This window comes from Bombus pascuorum, chromosome 9, assembly GCF_905332965.1.
Source record: "Bombus pascuorum chromosome 9, iyBomPasc1.1, whole genome shotgun sequence".
NCBI classification, from domain to species: Eukaryota; Metazoa; Arthropoda; class Insecta; order Hymenoptera; family Apidae; genus Bombus; species Bombus pascuorum.
The window spans coordinates 7466162-7485834 of NC_083496.1; the positions used below are offsets into that span (position 1 = coordinate 7466162).

Genomic DNA, 19673 nt, shown 5'->3' on the forward strand with positions numbered 1-19673 from the left:
TTTCGCCAGATTTTTCTGTGATTTATAGTAGGGCTGCGAGTGTTTTCAAGAGTACGCGATAAGGATGTGCGGACATCTGGCTGCCATCCGTCCGCGATGTGAGGTCCGGCCCAGGTAGAGAGTCGGGCGACGTAACACTACTAATGGACCACAGTTTGTTGTTATCTATCCAAGAGAACGCAGAAAATGTTAGCCACCATTGTATGAAACATCGTTGAAAATAGCTTACAGAAGGAGAGAGAAGAATCTACTGTTTAATCTTTATCGTTTGTAAGCTGATTCTCTATTTGCGAAAAGAAAATGTAAATCGTGTTTCATCGTAATGTTGTTACGCTATATTTAAAGTATTTGGAAGGAGATAAAGCCGTTTAATTTTGGAATAAGTGGTTCTCTGATAGTTTCCACTTGTTAGATTCGTCTGGTTGTACCGGGAGAGAGCAACAAATAAATTGAATAAAGGAATTTTGGCCGAACGAATGGGAGCAATCTCAACAAAAGCGGTGCTTTGTGTTAGTAACTGATATCCGGGTTTGTTTAATCAAAAGCGTGGATTTCCAGATCGAGTTTCACGAAGGCAACGGCTTGTTTCGCGAAAGATTCACGAGGATTGCGTTGAATTTGTCACGGATCCGACGCTAATGAATTACGTTTCACGCACAATTTCAATTTCCCGGCTATTTTGCCTATTCTTGTGCGAATGTCAAAAGATATACTTATCGGCTTAATATACAAACACATTTTCTCAATGTTTCTTTCTGTAATAAATACGATGGAAATTTAATCAATTTTTGAGAACCTTCCCTTATCTTCTTGTTTCTTTTAATTATAGAAACCGGAAAATGTATGAAACCAAGAAAATATTTGCACGTGACTTTGAAGCGGCAGGAGAAAATATTTAATTTGCGATTAATTTTGATAAAAAGTAATAAAAGAGATAGTAAAACCTGAGAATTTCTCACTTTATAAGATTTACCATTTGCACGTTGACGTATAAATTTAAGATTGCAATTTACATTTATCGTGAGACATATCTATCTCCTTGTAAAAAAGAATTTAGCCTCTGTAAATAGAAGATTTTATTCTTTACTTTCGTTCTGTATCATCAGCCGCGAATTTAAATCCTCTTGCCGTTTCGATGATAAAAGCACATAAATCTTAATCTTTGCATAAACTAATTTTAAAACTGGTGACAAGACCGAAAGCACAACATTCATTTCGACGTCTGTTACTCTTAGAAAAGTCCGCCTATATCCACTTCGTACCGCCAAATCGTTCAAAGGTAGTCCGATTTTCGATCTCCAGTGACGTCCATTCATCCTACAATTTTCTCGTTAACAATTCATACACGTGCTTTTGTACGGCCATGCAATCTCGAAAAAGGACAAAAAAGTGGAAGCGTTACAATGGGATGCATAAAAATTTCGTCGATTGAAATCGTCAGCGCGAAAGACTGCGCCATTTAGCGACTCGTATTACTTTGGTAGCGTAGAGAAGCGCGCGAACCCACGTTATTCGATATATGCACGCAGTATGTATACACGTTTCGATTCGGTCACGGTTTGACCGCATTTTCGTTTTCCGGCCGCCTAACAAAAGCTCGTGGCACGCCATATGGCCGAGCCGAGCGTCGGCTGTGCATTACCAGAAGGCCACTGTAGAATATCGGCCGTTTAATATTCCCCGTTGAATTTGCATTCCGGGATTCCATCGCTCACTCGGATTACGATAGCGCGCGTTCCTCTTGGCCTCTTTGGAATCCTCCCAAAAGCCGAGCCTGCGTTCTATTCTGTTCGTGGATCGAAGGGCGAAGGACAGAACACGCTGGCGTTCCGCCTCTCTGAATTTGTATGCATGTATCAGAGACCAGCGTACAGTACGATCCATTGTAATCACGTTGTTCAAGATCATGGAACACGTGTTACAGGCTTTCGTAATAGTACAACAGGGTCTCGATTATAAAAATTAATTACTCGTAGAATAAAGAAAAGAAAGACGGATAGTCGAATTGTGATGCAACGATTATGTTGAGGTTGATTGATAGAGGAACGAGTAAGTGAATTTGTAATAGGGGAATATATTGAAATAACTATAGGTATAAGTATAGCATATGCTGACCCAGATCCTCACTCTTATAGTGTTACAATACAATAGGAAAAAAGGTGATAGGGAGCACGTTCATATATTCATAGCAAAGGACATTACCAAAAAGTTAATTAACCTTGTAGCTCTAGCTGAAGGCTACAAGAAACAGCAATAGAAATCTACTTATAGCTCTTTTCTTTCTAGACCTTGTAATGTAAAACAAAATTTGTATTCAAAGGCATAATAATGTGGAATTTTCTTTTGTTTCGCTAAATTCTATTCTCTTCGTAGCAGCAGTCTCCAGGCCACGGATATACAAAACAGAAAAAGGTGTAGAGTTTTTCTTAAAGTAAAGAAATATAGAATATTCATCGTATGTTATTACACGCGTATGTGTCAAACGTTTTCTTTTTGTCTGTCTTCGAATCTGTCTTCCCAATCTTTCTCTAGCGACAAATTAGAATTCTTCTTTAAATCAGTATTTCTGCAGTTGTTCTTTGTGTTTCGGTTGTTTCACTCTTGTTTATCGTTTGTTACCTTCTTTTACCTTGCTAACGGAATATCGTTACTAATCTTCAGAAAGAGACAGCTCCCTTCAATCTCTTAAACGAGGTAGCCTCTTTAAATCTCATTTATCCGAGAATTCGTTTCTCCGATTAAAGAAACATGACCGAAAATTATTAAAAAATTTCTGTGAACACTGGAATGGGTACGCGTATTTATATTTCCAAATAAATGAAAAATACACGATGGATAAACACGTAGTCAAGTGCAAGCATTTTCCGTCTGACGCAGTTCGATTTATGGCTGGCGCTGTATACGAGACGTGCTACCTGAATATTTGGGATAGAGAATCGAAGATCAGGCAGAGAGATATGGAAACGAAGAGCGGAAGAAAATGGCTGATAACATGCCAAAGAAGCGACGATTTACATCCCGATTATTAGATTGGCTCTCGGTCTGTGCGATGTTAAATTTTATTCAACCACGATGCGGCAAATACCATCGAGTTATCGAGGGTCAAGAAGTCAATCTCCGCGTGGATCGTGCGACCTTAAAAAAGGAACGAACGTCCACGAACCCGAGATAATCGTTAGGTCGACAAAAATATTGACCTCCCGTTCAAACCTTCGTTTGACAATGGTGTTAGACTATACTTTATAAGCGTTTTCTATTTGCCGTGATAATGGCAGAGGAAAAGTTACTGTAAATATAGGTCGCCAGAGTGTTTGACTTTTCAACTGGCTACGCTTTCGCCGCTTCGGGATATATCCATGCTGGGAAGGAAGTCGTCTAACAGGCTGTCGCCGTTTTATTTGTACGTTCGCGTGTGATATTTTCGATCGAGCGAAAGAGCTATCCAATCGAGACTGGGTTTCGTTAATAAACAACGAATAAAAAGAAATCGTGGGCTGATTTGTAACTGATCGATCGATGTATATTCTCGCCGATCTACAGTTTCTATTTTGGATACGTATTTTTCTTTATACAGAGGCGGATTGGAGTTGTTTGATTCTTTCGGGTATATGAGATAGGAACACATATGGTGTGTACAAAAATAGCGTACAAAGTTTGAAACAACGGGAATGAAACGTAGAACTTGATGAAAAGACGGGTTCGTGGAAAATAAGGATATGTGCGAATATACTGTATGTATATGCGAGCCGTTTAATGCAAAAGTGGTGTAAGTCAATTTTTTGCCTATTTGCTGGCACAACCTTCATTCTGTTTTGCGCAGAAGTCGCGGAAATATATCTTCGTTAGTTTCTCGGCGGATAGCAGAATCAGCGAGGATCGCCAGCCCCGAAGCTTCACAAAATTTTTACTTTGCCCCTTCATTATCCGGTAATCAACTTTCTTCACTTACATCGCTTTTGCATTAAACGGCTAGTATGAAAGTACGTACTGTCAAACGATGCGAAATTGAACACACTTACAATTAGAACTAATTAATTAATCCTAAGACGCTTGAAATTTTCGAAAGTTCATTAACGTTTCGAATTTTGTGGACAATTTTTTACCTTCTCTTAACTTTTCTAGGATTAATATGCGAATACTGTGATAAATATTCTATCAGGTGCGAATACTATTTATAGTCACTGTGCTTTACTACGAATTTTCTCCATCGAAACATCCTGCCGTGTTAATTCAAATAGACGTATCCGTTCGAACGACGCTTTTGAGAAAGATCAGTATTTTACCATTTAACAACCAGGCATCTATTTCACGTAAGCCCGAAATACAAACCGCTATATTTTTGGTTTCAACGCATATACGGCTTTGTTATTTAATACACATACGTGTAAACTAACTTTACGCTACCTGGCAGAATCGGATTGATTCGAGCGAACGTTGCAGATACGTCCTTTTGACTCAACACGACAGCACTGTGCAGCTATATAATTAATAATTTACTATTTTCTTGTAATTCCTGTAAATAGATTTTCCAAATTTATACTACTGTATTATCTGCTTTTGATTTGATTCATAATCTTACACGAAAATAACCTCTTCCGTTTCTCCGAAAATCCAAGTTAATTATCACGTTCTGCGCGAGAACCGTAGATATCCTAATGCTTATGAATGGGTGTGTAAAATTATCCCCTATTCACAGACAGACTTCGTAAGTATCCGTATCGCCATACCGTTGGAACTGAAAAATCATATCACGTACAGAACCGCTCATCGCGCTCGTAAATCCACCAAGCCAGTGATACTTGTAACAAAGATAGCGACACGCGACGAAGAGAAAGCATCCTAAGTTCTTAGAAATCGACCATGTTCCTCGCAGTTATCGCTGTTACGAGTGGTAGAGCTTCGATTACGTTTGTCACCTAACTCCGGCTATAATAATCCAGCGAGAGTCGTCCAACTCGCGGCGACCAAGCTTCGCTTTAAAGGCTCTCCTTACGGTGAATACTATTTTCTGTCGTAGATGGTGACGACGCAACCAGATTCCGGAACAACCGGATCGGTTACGCCGGATGAAGGCGGCACTACCTTCAGCAAATGGAGGCAGCTGGGAAGCGGCGTGATACGAGACGGTAAGTTTCACGCTGCTATTCTTAACCAGACGACTAATTTCGTGTCTTTGTGAAGAAAACGCGACACTTCCCTTTCTTATTTTTCCTCCCCTAAGAACATGATAATATTACGTTGGTGCGTACGAAACGCTCTTTTCTCCAATAAAATCTTCATCCCACGCAAATGGAGATTATACGTTATTACACGTTAATATAGAAAATCCCGACTGGATGATACGTACGGCGAATATTTGAAAGGCGTGGTAGGAAATAGTATAAGATAATAAATATTTATACAAAGTCGGTCTAACGTGAGAGTAAATGATATTGATAAGATGTCAGAAGAAGTGGACGACGAAGAATCATTATGCGTAATAGGTGCAGGGAGATGTTACGAGGGTAACGTTATATTAGGTGCAACGGTGTTTCATGGACCTCAAGGCCGCACATTTCCTAACGGCAAGGTTTTCGGTCTTATGGAAAATAATGGCGAGTTTGCCGGCCTTATGGTCGTTGCTTGTTCGAACGTAACAACGATATTACGTCTTTCAATGGTTCATTTGAAACGCCAGTTCTTCTAATCCAATTATCCGACACGAAATTTGTAAATTATTTTCCGATCTGTTCAATCACGTACGAATATCTTTTTCCTCGTATAACTGTGTAATATCGAAAAAATCGGTTACTCTTCGTTAATGTAACGCGCAGCGTACCGAGCACCGTGTATCGAAATATCGATTAGAACTTTCATTTGAAAAAGTCGCACTTCACGGCAAAGCCCCGAGATACGTTCAATTACGAGTGATTTCAACGTAGTTGAAAACTAGGCGAAGAGAATTCTAAAAAATTACAAAATTTTAATATGGAAAATAGATTTTAGATAATCAAGATTTTATAGCGCGCATTGCGCGAATTATTCGCGTACAATCGGCAATCAACTTCCAGTTTTCCTTCGTCAGCGAAACACAGTTAAGCAAAGATCAACGCATAAATTAAAAATTCTTCTAAGACAATACGCGTAAAACAGGTTGGTTTTACGAGCTCGAGGCTGCAACTATCGCCATTACGCTGTAACGCCTTCTTCTCGCTGGTTCGTTATCTCCGTTGTAATAGCTGTATTTCGACGAGTCTCGTTGAAACGAAAGCAACGAGAAGCGAGACGCTGCGACGCGTCGCGCGGCCAACGCGCGCAAACGAAACAAATCCGCATAAATAGCGTGCTCGTTTTTTACTTAATTACTGTCAGGTCGCATTTAAACGAGTGGAAAAAAAGAAAGGAAAGCGAGAGCCCGAGGACAATCGCGAAACGACGGATTTCCTCTGCCCCTTGCGAGTTTCTTCTCCCTTCTCCCTCTTCTCTACTTGTTTCTCCCTTTCCCTTTTTGCTTTTCTCCTCTCTTTTTTCTCCTTTCTTTTCGGTTTCGTTCAAAGCCAGAGTAATTTGCTCGAAATTACACGACCGACAAGTACAATTCATTCAGCGTTGGCCGACGTGCGAGATGCATTTGTAATTCGAATGTGCATAGTTTCTGTCGCGAATGCACCGCCCGCTCATGGCCGTTGTTCCCGTTTTCCGCGGTCGCGGGCATCGCGTTCTTTCTTTTGTTTCAACGTGCGATGAGAGTTTCGGAATTTGTGCTCTCTAGAACGGAGGAAACGCTGATACGTGCCTTCGCGCGATGAACGCGATGTGTCGACAACGCTTTGTAACAGTCAGTTTGCACGGTTGGTTACTGTAACCGCTAGTTGCAGCCGCTTTCAAGATGGAATAAACCGACTACTTTTTTGATAGACTGATTTTCAAAGCTAAAAAGAGAGAGAGGCGATCGTTACGCATGAAAGGAATGTTTCAGTCGCTTTTACCCTACGAAATCTATTCTATTTAGCGTTTTTTTAGGGAGATAATTTAAGATTATTAAAACTCGTCGACAGGTATTCCTTATATTCGAAAATGTACAGTGGTAGTAGGAAGGTGTAGTCTGCATATTCTTTTAGTAGGAATACATCATACGTTTTGGAATATTATGGGACATTTAAAAATATTTGTACGCTTGAGAGAGGTTTGCGATGTTAATTTTGCTTTATCACACGATGGATATATCTATTGATAGATTGCGTACGATGCTATCGATTGTTATTATGGCTGTGTCAATCCTTCATGCTACGATATCGTGTTAAATAGTTGCAAGTATTTTTGACGATAAAACAGATTACAAAGTCTGGTTGAAACTCTATTCGACGAAGACGAACAACGAAATGAGTTAAAGGTCAATCTTGCCGAAACTCTGTCAATAGTTTCCGAGACACGTTTACTACATTTTGAAACTCCCAACGATGGTAATTTATATACTCCTACTGAAATTAATTAGAAATTCAATATTAACAGCACAACTATCGATCAAAATTTTTTATCTCCTCGTGTCTTTCAACAAATTATTCACGATGATTCGACTGGAAAGAAAACGCAGCTACGTCAGCCGAACAGCTTTTTGTTCGTTTTTGAAAACCAGAAAAATATAAAGTGGCTCTCGATGTCTTCTTCCTTCGAAGGTTATTTTACCTTCGAGGAAATTACTTCTCAGACTTTTTACTTATCTTCACCAAATGGTAGAACGTCTCGCGATATCTGCAACGACCGTATTGCACGAAAAGATGATAACAAGGAACAAGTTGCCGAGGGCGTTGCAATAATGTTAATTCGACGAGAAATTATCGAGGAAAGGCCGATATCGGATCCCGCGAGATACCCGACTCAATTTGTATAGGGGAAGAAAGGAATCCCATTGAAAAATTTGCTCCCGAAGCTCGACAGATATTTGCAATTTCGTACAGGTTCCTCGTCTCCTTCGACGCAACCAGCTAACCTACTTTTCGGCGATGCTCGCTCTCTTCTTTACAGTCTTTCTCATCGAATTTACCAAATGAAATAAAGTCCAACCCCATTGTCGATGACAGTTTTCTTTTGCCACACGACGTATTCTTCGTTCCGCTCCCGTGGCCTCTCGCCATTTCGTTATTTTCACCTTTACGACGCGGGTTCGTTGGGAAACTCGTCGATTAAACGGCAAGGTTTCTCTTCTTCCACTCTAGTTCGCTCTCGCGAGATTCTCCTTTTGTTTCTTACGATGCCATCGTATACGATCGGTCGTTAATTACGAGTTTTAATGCAACTTATAACGTTATTTCGGATTTTACGACGGAGCAAAGTCGGACAAAAATAAGAAACACAAGAGAAGGAAAGAGAGAGGAGTGGCGAACGATCTTATGTCGCATTCTCTATACGTAGAACGATGTTTCCTTTTTTTTTAGTAACAGCGCTTCTTCGTTTCATGATACGCGGTCGATTTGTAACTTGCGGACGGAAGGTGTAAATTAATTGTATTTATCAATTATCGTCAATTATTCGGGTAAATGTCGTGATAAAAATATCGATATTTCTAATTTTTTGCCTCATTTACTTTGTCCTCGATAGGCCAACTCTTTTCACGTAACGCGTTCATCTCCTTCCGTGTCTAATAAATTAAATAGGAAATAAATCGTACGGCAATTTTAAATAATTTTAGTCGTCCGATTGACTGATTGATTATGTTTGATCAGAAAAGTAATACGTTGAGAATATTTCTGAGCGATTACGGTGCGTTCTATAATATCGATAAATAAATTTAATCGGAAGCTCAATTTCAGTTTTTATTCGCATAGTCACACGTAGTCAGGTTTGAAAATACGCACATTTTTTAATATAAAGCGAAGAATGCTATTTATTATAGCATTTATATATACTAATTAATTAACTCCAGGCATATTGAGTTTCATATCGTTTCGTAGCCCTGATTCACATGATTACGGAAATTTGATATTACGAGAATGAAACGTACATGATAGAAACGCTTCGTTGGAGAATGAGTATGCCGATATGTTTTGCAGGCGTTGACATTAAAAACGTAATATCATGAAGATGAAATGTACAACTTGAAAAAAAAAAAAAACGCTTCGTTGAAGAATGAGAATATTTTTTGCAGCGTTTGCGCGTCTATGATTACAATCACTATGTCTTCTTTAAATAATTCACGGTGGCTGAAAAATTTGATTTAAAAATACATACTACGTTGCACCTTATCGATGCGTGTCGACTGATTGCTGTATCGCTGGTGTGAATGTGAATCTACAAATTGCGAAATAAAATCCCGCCCACGTCACAGACGTTGATGACGCGTTTCCAGGGGTTGATAGATACTCGATCGTCACGCGGAAAATGTAAATTTTCGTAACATTCTACCCGGCGAATTTCATACCAAGCGTCAGCCTTTCGACGGCTGCGACGTGAAAGGCTAACGTTTGCAATTTGTATTCATTATATACGCGTTATTACTTTTCCATCGTTCAATAAATGAAAACAAAGAGTATGCCATAAATGTACGATACACTCGCAGTCGATAACCAGAGATATTCGTTTTGAAGCAGATAATTGAAGCAGACAATTGATAAACCGGTCAATCAAACTACATGCCAAGCTATTTCATCAACGAATCTAATAGTATTTTCTATTATTTTCATTTCATTGTTACTTCTAAAACGAGTTTCCACAAATTTTATTTCATAGGGAAAGTCTCTGTCGAAACGATACGTACAATGATTAAGTACCCTGAATTTAGAACATTTATAAATTGAAGGAAAACGTTAAATATACGAGACACAAAAGGCGTAATGTCATACGGTTCAATTTACAATTACAAAGAACAATTGCAAATCAAGTACGAATAATTAGTTCGAATTTTTCGGACAATTACGTACCTGGCTGTCTTCCTCCCCTTTCCATTTTTCTACGCGCACCATGTTCAACGTGTGTGCAGAGATTTCGCTCACATTCAAACCGTGCTATTTAGTTGTAATCTGCCACGATTGGATTCAATCTGCTTACCGGGCGTTTGATATCGAGGAGGTCATTGCTGTAATTGATCTCGAAACGCAATCGCATTGTTAATTATCGAGATAATTAATGGAACACGGTCACGAGCGAGTCGGAGGTCGGATAACCTGAGAATATCTTGGTACGCGTTCGCGCAGGAAAACACGCAGATTATTCGTCCAGATTATTATTATTATTATTCGTCTGTAGCGGGTCCTTTTTGCATCTTCTCTTCACGATCGAATACAGGATATCTTGGGACGTTTGAACATCGTCGTTTCAGAGCGACAGTAACGCAACTGCGAAAAGGTGATTTTCCAGCAGACGAAGGAAACGAACTTCATCTAACAAAACTCGTAATTAAATGACGAAAGGAACGTTTCATAATATTAGGATAAACGACACTGATTGCACTTTTAAGTTACTTTTAAGTGTATTTGCGACTACAAATTGCTAGGAAGTGCGACAGCAAAAAACGAATATTTCAATAGCCACGTTGTCGTTATCTAGTGGCCAGGAACGTTCGGAAAATTATGAAACTTTTATGGTGGAAAGATCGATATGCCTGAGACCAGCGAACACATTTATCTAAAAATTTGCGAATTTCCAGTTATGATAGTTACAGTTGTACAGATATTATTGCGATACGTGCTGCGATACATCGTTTCCGAACCATCTTATCAATTACGCTTTCGACGACGCGATTCGACCGTACCACTTAGGAGAAGTAATATGCCAGTTTTTTTTTTTAGCAACTTTTTCTACTTTTATTCAGCGAAGCAAAGTGATCGGGTTAAAAGGGTCGATAAATAGCTTTCAAGTGTAATCCTTTAATTAATATCGATCGGTTTCCACAGGGAAGTATGTTTTTAATTGTAGCAATTTTTATTCTTTTATGAGATACATAAATATTTATTTCTCTTATTTACGCAGAGTTTTATGTAGGTTTCCTAAAGCTTTTCGTCGAGAAACTCTTATCGATGGAACAAGTTGTACGTAGTAATTAGTTTTAGCAAGTCGTTCCGCCTTTTAATCCAAATACGAATTTTTATTTCTACAGCGCTTTCCAGTAATTTTCTCTCTATTCAGACTTTAAATTGATAAAATTTATGAACTACCGTTTGTTATTTATTTATAACTCCGAATTCTAGAAAAGCGAAGAAGATAATAAGTGTAATAATAACGTTACGTGTAGAGATATCGTTAAACAAACTGCTTCCAATCGTAAGACAAAGTTATTTTGTATAATCGTTCTTCTAGAAAGATAATAAATATATCTAGGTCAATATTGCTGGTTGAAGTATGAGCAATGAATTATTTATAACGTTTTGTCTACCACTATCTTCAATGTAAAATCTTTCTACTCTCTTTCAATGAATTTTTCTGGTAACAAAGGTTGTTTCGTGATTGCCTGAGCGTGCAATTTTGTTCCGCTATTGTTTCATCGTATTTTTTATAATTCGAATTTTTTGTTCACTTTTAGCGAACACGTGCACTGGATTTTCCATTGCAGCTGTTAAACAGACATGCTACATTATTTTACACGTTGTATATGTTATTTAAAAATTGTTAAAATGTAGATATTTTCGATGAAATTCCTTCAACGGCGTATGCACCAGGAAACCTGAGATCAGCGTGTAATTATAAACTCATTATCTTTTTTGCAATGCCTGCAAATATTCTTTGTAACTTTTTGCTGTCTCATTTGGCTCATTATCCTAAAGGTATATCGGTAAAATTTTGACGAACTAACTGTTTCTCCGGTAATTTCGATCAATTATCAACCTCTATACGAAAGCAGTGTTTTAATAATCGAGCGCGTACTTCTTCCAGTGAATTTTCCATCCACCTATGGTACTAACGTAATTATTTAATCAAAACTTTCTACAATTTGCCCAAACATCGTCCTAAACGTATTGCCGTCTACTAAACGGTAAAAGCTACGAATACTTTTTAATAATTCTAAGATAACGAAATTACTGTTCGAATAGTCCAGCAAATTCCTCTAGTCGATAAGCGAAAATTTCTGTTTATCGAATGGAAAGTATTTAATTATTCCGGCTACGTTCTATCCTTACAGATTTCATATTGTTTTAAGCCTGCAAGTAATTATAGGGATGGATCTCAGGGAATGAAACGAAATATGATCCGCGGCATTATTAAAAGCTGAGGTTACCAGCAGATGGAATATGGAAATATCCTGGAATACGAAATATAAGGGAAATAATGCGGTTTTACGATTTTCGAATAATCAGGCTCTTAAGCGACTTTCGCGTTAATTAAAGCGAACGAAATTTCGTTTGTAGCTCGATAAATTTTCGAGAATTCCTCGGATTAACGATGCTAATTGGTTTATAACTTACAAACAGACGAAATATTGACTAACTTGACGAGGAAAGATGAAATATTGAAGGCGCAGTCCTATTTTATCTTTCGCGTATGCATGCATAATGCTGTTTAAAGGAATCTATGTATAGAACGTTCGTACTACTTTGCAAGACAAAATGTAATTATGAGATGAATGTTGAGTAAAATGGTATTTAAATATGGAGAGAGAGAAAAGTAGAAGTATTCTCTTGTTACGTGTAGGATTACTTTCTGTTTTAGTAAATAATTTAATGAAGACAAACATCGTTCGATAAAATTAATGGAAATTATTGAATTAATGAAATACAACACTCGAGAAGTCAACTTATTTATGTACCTTCAATATTGATATAATGTAAAATATATTTCATACGATAAATAATGGGGCATAGCTATTTGTTTATATCAGTATACATTGATGTGCATTAATATTGGAAACACTGCGGTATAGATACAGGCCACGTGTTAAAATGCAAACGAAATCCTATTAAACGTGTACTTATGTAAACATAGATTGTACTAGGATTTAAGCGCCGTCACAATAAATACTACACGTGTATAAATACATATATACACATACAATGATATCTAATAATACAGTAAATGAAATTTTGTATTATATTCATTTGACGAATAACAACAACACTTTATGATAGATTACTAGCGAATATTCTGGGAAATAATAGAGAATAATTTTGTTGCAACCTTCCAGGCGGTATAATTATCAAATTGACTTCATTAAAATATAACAAATTGAGAAAAAGTATCGAAATATTAATTATTATTGATTACATCGCATGGTTCGTCATTACGAAACATTTAAATACCATAAACTTCATTCAGACGTAATTTTCCTTATTTAATTGCATACATAGAACGTGTAGAAACAGGCACGTCTAATTAAAATTATTTAATTATTATCCCGAAGAATTATACCTTCTCTCGTATTGTTCAAATTAATATAAATGCAATTAATCGAGTTATAATTAATTTAATAGGTAAATATCCACAATTAAATTCATAGATAAATAAATCTCTGGTAAATTCATATAAAGTTAATGTTAGTTCTTTTCGAAGGATGAGTGTAGTTTAAAGGGAATAAAGATAGCTTTGGAGTAATTTGAAGATTAACTCTCCTTATTTCATTAATCTCTCTCTATATTTAATTAATATTTCTCTTTTAACACTGAGATTTTGAAATTAGTTAAAAATTAACGCCTCTGCGGTTTATCAATTCCATTAATTTTCGTTTCAATAAATTTTTATGTTTAATTAATACATATTTCTCTTTCGACAAATGCTGTTTCTCATGGGATAGTCTCGTTTGAAGAACGCTTCGTTGAATGGAGGGTCATTGAGATAACCAAAATAGGCGAGAACTATTAAAAGCCACCCTCGAAACGCCAGAATACTCGAGGATTATACAACCCTAAAGTGGTCCGGCAAAAGTCGCCTCTTTAGCATTTACATTATCCCTCTTTTTCTTTATTTTTTTCGTCTGGCACAATTAAATGGGCACAAGGGAATCGTTCCTTTCATTCGTCCCTTGACAGAGCGATGGAGTATTTTTTTATCGTCGTTTTTAGCAAACCTTTCGTCTCGTTCAAAGAGTTCTAATTAAAAATTGTGTATCGGATAGAACACAGAAGATGTAAATTGCAATCACGAAACGTGGGTTGATTATTTATTTTCAAGGATTGATCAGCATAAAAATATCGTAAATGTAAAATGTGGTTCGTATCGGTTTATAAATATCGTTCTGCGAAATAAAATTTGTATCAAACGTAGAGAGGATGTCATTCAGAGATACATCATACGTCAGTAACAGAGTATCTAAGTACTTTTTTCAAATTTCTACAGACGTACAATATTTTTCTCGATGGTAATTAAAATTTTTCAATTTTCATCTTCATCCTCAAACACGATCGATTATGATCTTCTTACAAAGAAATTGACATTCCCATTGTGTAATAAATATCTCAACAACAACTTTAAGACTTCTCGAACAGACAGTTTGACACCTTTGTTTTTCTATAAATCAATCGCCGTAATTCCGATCAATGATACAAATCGAAACTGCTGTCGTAATATTTCAATGTCGCAATTACACGAAGGAGAGGCTCGCGCAAAAGTGGAACGTTCCAAATGATGGGACGACGTTGCGCATAAAAGTAAGGGAGTCGATGGAACGTGAAATGGAGTTGAGACAGTTAAGCCTGCCGATAAATTTTGCATCGCGTAAAAAGGAGGCAAGGGAGAGCGAGCGGCGGTCGGATAACTTTTAGGTTAATTAGACGTTTATTCTCGCGGTGATCGTTCGTGCAAGACACCGAGTCGTTCCCTTTGTTCGACGAAGTTGCGAATATTCGAAGGACGATACGAGGGCGATAAAGGAGCCTCCGCGAATCCCAGGACGGCCCTTCTTTCAGCATTTCCACTTTACTTTCCTTCGAGCCTTCTCTATCTTTCCGTAATCCGGCTTGTTTGCGCTGTTTGAGAAATCGCTCGTTGTCGACTTCGTTCGCAAACTTCCAGGCATTGAATAAATTTCTCAGGATCGGTTCGACGATCGTTTCGAGGTTATGCGTCGTTGCTCGAAGAGCAATTCCAAGTAAGGATAAGAATGTATATATATAGACGAAGAACTTCCGATAGTTAACATTCTATAATTAAAACTTTGATTTCTTACGCGGGTAGAAGATCGTATTTGATCGAAGTTTCTTGCTTCGATGTGAAATCTAAGAATGTTCGTATTATTAATCATCCAGCGGTGATGCGGATAGCTGAGGTGCAGATGGGAGTTTCATTGCTTAATTTCTCCAGATTTTGCGATTTCTACACCTGAAAATGCTTACATCTACAAGATTACGATTGTCCAAATGCTGTTTGCTTCGCTCAATTTAGCTCTGAATACGACGAGGGTAAAATGAGCTCATGAAATGATGCTTTCCGTACGCGTTAGATTTTCCTAAGTGAATTTTTTTATTGTGATATATATAGTGACTTAAGTGTATCGCGTGGCTCCTATGTTTTACATTTGAGATAAGATCTCGAGTCATCTGCCAATGATAGGTAATCCACTGAGAAGTCTTGAAAATATATACTTCTCTAAGGGCTGGATAATTTCTTTATCTGTTTTTCGAAAGATCATAGTCTCGTGGGTAGAACACTACGATAACTTTCTTAAATATTTGCTTAGTACAAAACCGTGTGCCTTCAAACAAATTCTCATTGTTTCGTAACTTTCTGATAAATGTTTAGTTTTATTGCAAAAAGGTTTAAACATTTGACCGATGTACCACCCGTATAGTAAATTAGGAACTGTAACGAGTAGCTCAGAATTTTTTCAGAATTTTTTAAAACCAAAAACAATAAGAGATCAGGCCAGGAACTGAAAGACTCGTAATGTGAAAGTGAAAAATCATATTGCCGACGTTGAAACGACTTTGTTTCATTTTCGAAAGGAGATAGTTTTCGATAATTATAGAATGGAGAAAAGAAAACTAATCGTTTTATATTCACATTCTGTAACTTGAAAAATATTTCTACAGCGTAAGATTCTTCCCGAAACTGGTTAATTTAAGCTGATTAATTTAATTTGGAGTTTATTGATGAGTACTAGTTTGATGGATACTATATGTTTAGGGAAATACTCATCAGATATTACAATATGATTGACATTCCATCAGATTCAATAGGCATGCTACGTGCTATCTATAATTAATAGCTATTTAATCGTATTCGGTATTATACTGGTTTGCGTCTGATGGTGTATCTGATAGCTTCGTTACAATATCCTCGAAGGAGAGAAAGAGAAAGATTCAGGGATATTAATATACTATATATATAGTATATCTGAGTCTCTCCAATTGTTGAGTTTAATGATTTTTTGATTAGCACAAATTTGAGATAAAGAAGAAATATGAGAGTCGAGTAAATTACTAAATTTTAATTAATCCGAAGCAAGTTTAATCTCTGAAAACAGCCTTGATTAATCGTCAATCTGAGCTTCCTAGGTATGGATTTAAAACTTGAAATTTCTTGATTTTTCACTCGTAGTTTCGTAACTCAATTATTTATCAAACTAAAAATTTATCTGTAATATTTCAATCTTGTAAACTGCGATTAATTCGATTTCATTCAACTTTTTGACCAAAAATCGACAACTACTGACTGACGTTACTTTCTCGTTTTTTAGAAATCGTTACGAATAAAGATTATTGTGACTTTCTGACATTCCAAAAATGTCACCTTGTTGTTTGTATGAAGTGAAAGTAACGATAAAATAATTGAGAAATGTAGAGAGATCAGAGAACGTTCTGTTAATGCGGGTGTTGAATAACACAACTACAAATCTAGGTTCATTCAAGCATAACCTTGATGGATTGTTAACTAGTCAACTATGAACAATTTCACGCGACAAGCCTATAATACTATTTCTAGTGCAATTGTCGTCGGAACAAATATCACCACTCACGATATGAAACCTAATCTAATTCACTAATCACTTCTAATAAAATCTGACTTCCTAAAAACAGAACATAAACGTTACGCACGCTACCTAATCCTGGGAATGCATTCTTCGGATGCATTCATTTGACAATATAAAAACGTTCCAGATGTTTCCTCACATGATCCTATTACTAATTTTCGCGAGGGGCAATTAGTTTAATTAAACGACAGATTGCATATGAATCTAAAAATTGAGTTACGAAGGAGGCTGTAAAACGTAAAAAATCTTTTTCAAAGTCTTAAACTGAAAATCTTAATCTCGAACTGGACCAAACGTAATTATAATCTTTTTTACTAAGCTATTTAAGATACTAAAATTGTTAAATTATGATTTCTTTATTACGGCGAGGAAATGCACGTTAATGAAGATTAAGACATGATAACATTGACAAGAAATGATATGACGAAATCACTCTTGGATAATTAATTTTCATATCGTTACAAAATCTCCTAGTTTCAGAAGTTGTTATAAAATTATTACACCGCTGCCTAGGATCTTGCAGCGACCGATCGACAGACCCTCGAGATAAACTACTGCACGTTCGTCCGAACAATCGACTCAACCGAACGCAACCAGCCGAATAAATTCAAAGTACAGAAAAAATATGCGCTGGCAACTACGTCATTGTCCGCAACACTGCTACACTAATAACGTTATTACAAATTTTTCACTTACACTAAACGCAATTTTGTCTTGATTCGTCTACTTTTAATAACAAACTTCTCAAAGCTTTTTTAACAAGAATTATCCCTTACACTCGGACTGGTCGTTTTGTTTTTCGTCATCGCCATTGGAGGGTCATCAGAATGAGCGATCTGAAAATCCCCGGGATACTAATTTTCCTCTAAATTAAAGTACGCTTTCCTGTTCTGGACAGATTTATAAGACGCGCAACCATTTTTCATCGTGAAGGTAGCTTCGTCAGCGTCTCTTACTTACTTTTCCCCTTTCGGCCAACTTTTTAACAAGTATACTAGAGGACCATGCCGGCGGCGGTAATTACGAGCCTAACTCTTTGTCAGTTTAAAGATTTACACGAACGCTGGTTACGATTCGACCGCATTTTCAGCTACGCCCTTTTACGCCCTCGAGTATCCCGGACCGCGGCAATAATGACTTTAAGCTTCTATTGGCTCGAGAGCTTAGCTAACCGAGACTCGTTAAATAATTCGCAAATAATGGCATTAAGGGGTAGGCTTTTTTTCGAGACGGAACGAGAGACTTTTCTACCTTCCTTCGGTGCAAAGGAGAAGGTAAACTTATAAATAAATTAATATCATCTTCGAAAGAGATTTCAGTTAATTTTGGTTTATTTTTATTTAACACAGGGTGATATTTATTATTTAATAATGTGTTATTATCATTATCCTGTTTGGTTCTCAAGTTATAGATAGATAAGGCTCTTATACGGGATAGAGAAGGTTGTTTCAGAGTGATAGAAGGACTATCACGATTTAATCCTGGGCTAATACCTTGATGAATCGTTTATTTTAATGTAGCGTTCAGCAAATCCTAAATAAACAATTTCAATTTTATACGATACACGAATCTGTTCATTTCGCGAAAAGACGACGAGAATTGCTTTTGACTTTATGAATTTAATAATAATATTATATAAAGACCAACGTTATACGATTTTATCAGTTTCGATAAATGGTCGAGATTAGTAAACCAACTAAAAACGGGAAAAAATGAGATCGGTTTTTATACACATAATCGAGTTATTGAAATTTGTGGATGTTAGTGTACGATATTCGCTTTGAACAACTGCATCGCAATGGACGTTTTTACTTACATCTGCAAGTTGAGTTTTTCCCTGTACAGAAATTTGCAAGTCTCTTTATCGATGGCCCTCGTGAATTTTCAACAGTAATCTCACAAAGCAAGCTTCCGTATAACTTGTAGTACGTGTTGACTACGTTTTGTTTTTAGAGATTATTGCAGTGTACAATCCGATAGAAGTTACGAACAAAGGAGTATTAATCGGTCTAAATATCGTATCTCTTGTGATACGCCACTACTACTGCGCTTCGTTTGGTTCAGTTTAATAAATAGGATGCTTCTCGTTTAAGAGTTCTGGATATTTCATAATTTACAATATGCTTTTACTTTACACGTACTTTTCCTTACGAATTTATCTTCATGAACGGAGACAATACGAATTTAGGATTTGACAAATTCAGAACAATTTTTTATTATAATATATATATTGTACATATAGTTATTGTAATTTTTAATGTATTTTTATTCCTTAACAATTACACATTGTTCATATGTTTCATATATTCAGAGTTAATAGCGTTCTTTGAATTATGTTATTCAAGAATTTCTAGATAAAATAGGAGAAGGTACAAAATTGCTCGCATCTTCCATGCATTTCCCTTTATGGTAATTTCTTCACGATCTTTTAAAAAATAAAAAGACGAGAATATATGTTACATGTTGATAGTAATATCATATAATTTTGGAATATTCGAGAATTATACGGTTGCTTAATAAATTTTATGCAATTTGTTGAAATTGTATTTGCCTACACATTGATTACCTGCCTCGGTTTGTTTCTGTTTCGTAGTCACAAAATTTGGTCCCTCTAAGGCTACACCAGTTGAAGAGACACAGCCTAAGGAAGAAACGACGACAGAATCAACGAAGACGTGAGTATTTTCAGTAGTAAATGCTAAAATTTCGACGATCCGAATACGGTGAATTGAATAATTTAAAATAGCCGAATGCCCTATATGTACTAAAATATTGAAACCAAATGCAAAAGTTCGCTATATAA

The 19673-nt window shown here is 36.7% G+C and overlaps 1 protein-coding gene and 1 long non-coding RNA gene across 13 annotated transcripts in view; one reads left to right on the forward strand and one right to left on the reverse strand.

Annotated features, from left to right (window-relative positions):
- LOC132910772 (uncharacterized) overlaps positions 1 to 19673 on the reverse strand; it is a 158865-nt gene that overhangs the window by 61021 nt on the left and 78171 nt on the right. The gene's annotated exons all lie outside the window — the stretch shown is intronic.
- The window catches only part of LOC132910734 (regulating synaptic membrane exocytosis protein 1), a 153664-nt gene that overhangs the window by 58213 nt on the left and 75778 nt on the right, over positions 1 to 19673 (forward strand). For all 11 annotated transcript variants that reach the window (XR_009658840.1, XR_009658841.1, XM_060966675.1 and 8 more), the window contains 2 exons: positions 5018 to 5126; positions 19464 to 19545. Coding sequence is in view for 9 of the 11 variants with exons in the window: in XM_060966675.1 (XP_060822658.1) it covers positions 5018 to 5126; positions 19464 to 19545 (191 nt within the window). In the remaining 2 variants the exon portion in view is untranslated. The remainder of the gene's footprint in view (positions 1 to 5017; positions 5127 to 19463; positions 19546 to 19673) is intronic.